The sequence below is a fragment of the Sprattus sprattus genome, assembly GCF_963457725.1.
Source record: "Sprattus sprattus genome assembly, chromosome: 3".
NCBI classification, from domain to species: Eukaryota; Metazoa; Chordata; class Actinopteri; order Clupeiformes; family Clupeidae; genus Sprattus; species Sprattus sprattus.
In genome coordinates this window covers 112,501-117,500 of record NC_137922.1, presented here as the reverse complement: position 1 = coordinate 117,500, position 5,000 = coordinate 112,501, and the positions used below count along the sequence as shown (strand labels likewise).

At 44.0% G+C, this 5,000-nt stretch overlaps 1 protein-coding gene across 1 annotated transcript in view; it reads right to left on the bottom strand.

Moving 5' to 3' along the window:
• The window catches only part of pkp4 (plakophilin 4), a gene marked incomplete at both ends in the record, with an annotated part of 51,492 nt that overhangs the window by 32,618 nt on the left and 13,874 nt on the right, over nucleotides 1-5,000 (bottom strand). The window contains 3 exons of the mRNA XM_080834916.1: nucleotides 2,546-2,975; nucleotides 3,197-3,357; nucleotides 3,894-4,025. Of these exons, the coding sequence (XP_080691042.1) occupies nucleotides 2,546-2,975; nucleotides 3,197-3,357; nucleotides 3,894-4,025 (723 nt within the window). The remainder of the gene's footprint in view (nucleotides 1-2,545; nucleotides 2,976-3,196; nucleotides 3,358-3,893; nucleotides 4,026-5,000) is intronic.

The following is a 5,000-nucleotide window of genomic DNA, read 5'->3' as shown; positions in this document are numbered from 1 at the left end:
CATCGTAAAGTCTTTTTTTATGTAAGATAGCACAGGCATAAAATCAGAGTGCACTAAAGGCATGTCTAAGACTTGTGTCCCTCAACCAACGGCCAGTGATGCACTACATGTCATTAAAGAGCCTTTCCTGTGTAGCCCCTTCTCCAAGTCAATGTCATCATTGATTGATCCCTTCCTGAGACACTTGAGCTTTATCCATCACACTCTCTGGGCACTCAGCAATAACAGCTAGCTGCACAAAGACCAGGCAGCCAGAGAATAAGCTGAGATGGCCATAGCTCATCGCCACAGCAGAGTGACTCAGTCAGATATCATACGATACAGGTATGATTAGTTTTTATCCCTGACTGATTGTGTGGGTTTGGTTTCAGCTTAAGAGACAGCAGCTCTGGTAGTGCCTCTACGTATGAACATCTAAGCTGACTGCTGTGGAACACTAGGAATACGATGACAGATCATTCCGTCCCACTCAATACCGGACGATGCAGGAGAGTTGGTCTCATTGCCTTATGCATGGGAATGGTTCTACCTACAAAACCATTCTGTCATGCATTAAGCCAACTGTGACATGAACGTGATTCTCACACAGGCAGCGGAACTAGTTTTATCCAGCACCTAATGTTACATGGCAGAAAGCATATGGTGACAGTCTTTTGAAATATTGAAGCTAAACAGCACTGAGCTCTAAGGCTCAGCTCACACTCTCGGTCTGATTCATTTTGTTTTGCATATCCGATCAGAATCCCTTTTTCCTGATTGACTGTCTGCATTATACATTACAAGTGGTCAGATCTGATATGTGTGTCCGTGTGGCAATCCTGATTTTCTCCTTATCTACATTGGTTGCTACAACATGACATTGCGCCGGGAATTCAATGTTGACATTAAACAACCAAAATGGAGGGAAGTAAAATGGCCACATGCTAGTTTACCACATGCTAATGTGTAGGTGCAGTGCAGGATTTATAAAAGTAATTTCGACAGCATTAAAGAGGGACGACTTTTACTGCACCACTCTTCAATGCCCATCCCCCCTCCCCCCAAATGTCCATCCAAATGTAGGGATGGGTATCGTTTGGGATTTATCCGATACCCGTGCTAAACCGATACTTTTAAAACGATACTGGTGCCTGAACCGATACTATTTTTTTCTAAAGCAAGAAAACAACGATTGACGACATTTAAGAAAGGCTTTTTTATTGCCAAGGCTATGTTTTTTCTTCAAATTGAACAATATATTAACTTTTAAAAGTACACTTTAAATATAAATACATACAAAACACACACACTCTGTACACACTACAGCTTCAAACTTCTTTTGCAAAAATATGAGCATAATTGCCCTTTGAGTCAAAAATGTATTATTTTGTGTGCATTTATTTAATGAAATTTCACCATTTTCTGATTTGTTTATACCTATCTTTTCTACCTTGTTTAAAGTTAAACTTGTTACCTGAACACACTGAGTACGAGAAAATGTGTACTGCCCCTTTAAGATACTAGGAAAAGTTTTGCGGTCATCTCCGCTTATTTGACAGTCTGTCTGTTCTGCCGTTGACTCTTTCCGTTGATTCTCTCCCCTCATATTTTTTTTGACCACAGGAAGAACAGTGCTCCTGTAAAGGAAAAAACTGATGTGTGTCAATAAACTAATCAATCAATCAATCAATAATCGTTACACACGCAGTTGTTTTGTTGCATTTGCTGCACATAGTGATGTTTGAATCTTTTTGTGCTAAATATAGCAAAACTTTTGCCCGTTTACCTTTCGATTTTTCTCTGTTAAAAGGTTGGTGGCTAGTTCTGTTTGTGCTTGCTCTGTGAAATGCTGCCTGCTCTTCAATTGTTCCTATACAACCGGTACCTACCCGGACCGAAATGTCACGCATATTTTGGTGCTTCCTTTCGGTGCCTGAAACGACTGTCATAAGAATGTTGCTATGAAAACATCAATGAGCGTGAGCAACACAGGACAGCGTTTACATTGGGAGCTCGGGCAGTTGTACATGTGCCCCACGAAATGTGCCTAGCAACAAAATAATTCATATCGTACTTACGCCACTACCGGTTCTACTAGTTAGCTGTCGCTAGTTTTCTACTGTTTTGGAACCAACCTCCGTGTTTCATGTTTGCAGCATGAAATTAACCCTGTTTATAAGACATTTTACGTAACTTTTGTTGATTTAACTGCATGATTCGTTGCGGTTATTTATTTCAATCGGCTCAGGCACCGAAAGGAAGCACCGAAATCTGCGTGACATTTTGGTCCGGGTAGGTACCGGTTGTATTGAACCGGTGCCATACTGGTACCGGTTCTCGGTACCCAACCCTATCCAAATGTGGTTTGAGACTGTTTTTGTAAAAATCGGAATTCATGTGATTTTTGACTGTTAATACTCACTACATATGATCGGATTCCAAACGGAGATGCATATCAATCAGATTTTGACTGACAGTCTGAACACAGCCTAAACATTCTGAGGTACTTGTAGCGATGTGACAATGACCTGGTTTGTACCACTTATCCCTTTTTCCATCTGCTCACCTGTGAGGCTGTCAGGCCGGGGCAGCGTCATCCTCTCATAGGCGTCATAGACGTAGCCCAGTGTGGGGTCATACCCGAGGCCGGACTCCCGTTGCCCACGGCTACTGTAGTGCTGCGGCTGGGCGGCCATGTCGGAGCGACGTGGGGTCGGCGAAGAGCCCCCGGAGTCGGACTCAGAACCGGAGGCCCGGCGGGCCGAGCAGGAGCGGAGCGGGTCGGGGTTGTGGCTTGAGACCGGGGGCAGTGAGGTGCCCGGGAAGATACTGGAGAGAGGCTTGGGCTCGCAGACGATGGGTGAGGAGAAGGGGCTGCCCAGCGAGGAGAGCAGGGGGGGACGCGTGGGAGAGGATGAGGAGGCACCCTGGAGTGGAGACTGAGCACGGGACGGCACCGAGCACACACGGCGCATCACCCCTGCCTGACCCGCCCCCTGACACAAACACACACACACACACACAAACAAACATAGGAAAACACAACGCATAAGCAAACACAAGTATTCAAGCACATAAGACACATATACAACAGCTCATAAACAGATAACAAGTCTGAGACGTATTCATTTAAGGCTTAGTTACTTTCTATGCATCTGTGTGTGTGAGTTTGTCTATAATTGCATGTGTACACTTGACCTCTCCTAATTGTCTGCACCTGCTTGCCAAGCGTGGAACTGCCACTGGGGGCGGAGCTTGTTGACTGTGACCTTCCTTCCGACCTGCCTGGGGTGGCACTGTTGCTATAGTAACCGCTGACTTCTTGGTACCCACTGTCCGAGTAAGAGTTCATCTGCGTTGAACTGCGCGAGTTCGCCCCTGTGAAAGACGACCAAGGACACACATATGAGAGACGGAAATGGAGGGGAATGATGAAAAAGAATGAATGACAAAAAAGGAATGATAAAAAAAAGAATGACGATAAAAAAAGGTTAAAAAGATTTACAATATTCTACACCTGTTTCCCTACAATGTCCTGTTATGTTTCGAGATTATTCACTGTATCATTTTTTAAAACACACCATATGACAAGTGACTAAAAAAAGCATTCATCATTTTCACCTTCCAAGTAGCAAAGCTATTAGTCAGAGCTTAGAAGCAAACCATGCTGTTTAATGTTTATAAAGCATCTCAGCAAGAATCTTCATGCAGTGGTAAAGTGTGTTAATACGGGTGTATTAGGTTGCTGTAGAGTGTTTATTACACCAACTCTCACGTTCATGCAGTGGTAAAGTGTGTTATTACGGGTGTATTAGGTTGCTGTAGAGTGTTTATTGAGTTGCTGTAGAGTGTTTATTAAGTTGCTGTAGAGTGTTTATTAAGTTGCTGTAGAGTGTTTATTGACCAACTCTCACGTTCATGCAGGCAGATCTGCTCCAGCTCAGGGGAGTAGAGCGACAGGCGGTCCTGTTCACCTCTGACCCCGAACGAGGGCGAATGGGAGGCCTCCGCTCCCTGGGGCCGCGCCTCTCCCACAGCCGACGCATCTGAGATGGAGACGGCACAGGGGATTTTAAGTGTGTGTGTGTGTGTGTGTGTGTGTGTGTGTGTGTGTGTGTGTGTGTGTGTGTGTGTGTGTGTGTCTGTATTGCATCTGATTACAGGACTAAAATACTATCTTTGGTAGTCTGGGGAACATAAAAATATGTGTTTAGTTTACATATTCAAGCAATTAACAAAATCTTGTTCCGTATCGTCTGTAAATTTAGAGGGCAATGTTTCATCTTAACCCTTATGTGTGTGTATTTTATCAGAGAGATATTGTCTCAAGCTTAATGCTTTTTTCCCCCGTTTATGGTAGTCCAAGCAAAGCATTCAATTGTGTGCAAAAATGTGTGGGTGTGTGTGTGCATGTCTATCTGTTTGTGTGTTTCTGCGTCTGTCTGTATTTGTGTGTGTGTGCGTATTTGTGTGAGTAACTGCATCCCAGCAAAGGGCAAGTCACCCATGAAACACTGAGCGAGCCAATGTCATGCATTCAACAGGCAGCAGCCAGCGATAGCTTTATCTGACAGCACCGGCAATTTGGCATTCAGCCGTGACACACACATACGCACACACACACTCACAAGTCCACCTTTATGTCTTTCAAACTGCCAGCAAAAGGTACCTCAAGAACATTAATAGTAAAAGACCTGCAACGCCGGTAAAAGACTGGGAGTTTCTGAAAGGCCTTTGACGACTATTAATCCCGCAGACACGGCAGATAAAAGACGGCTACACAAAGAACATACAATGCCCTAAATTCTCTTTATTGTAAGACATTCAGTCTGTCTTCCTCAGCATATATTCTCTCCTAAATAAATTCTATTGAAGTCCAGCGCGGAACATAAAGCAATACGCTCAGTCATTTGTTCCATTTTCTGCCTTTCCTTTGGCAGATACTGAACCAAATGACATGACTCAGAGCAGATGTGACCGGTTTCAGTTTGGACCGAGTATGTTCGCTTTTTGAGAGCGTA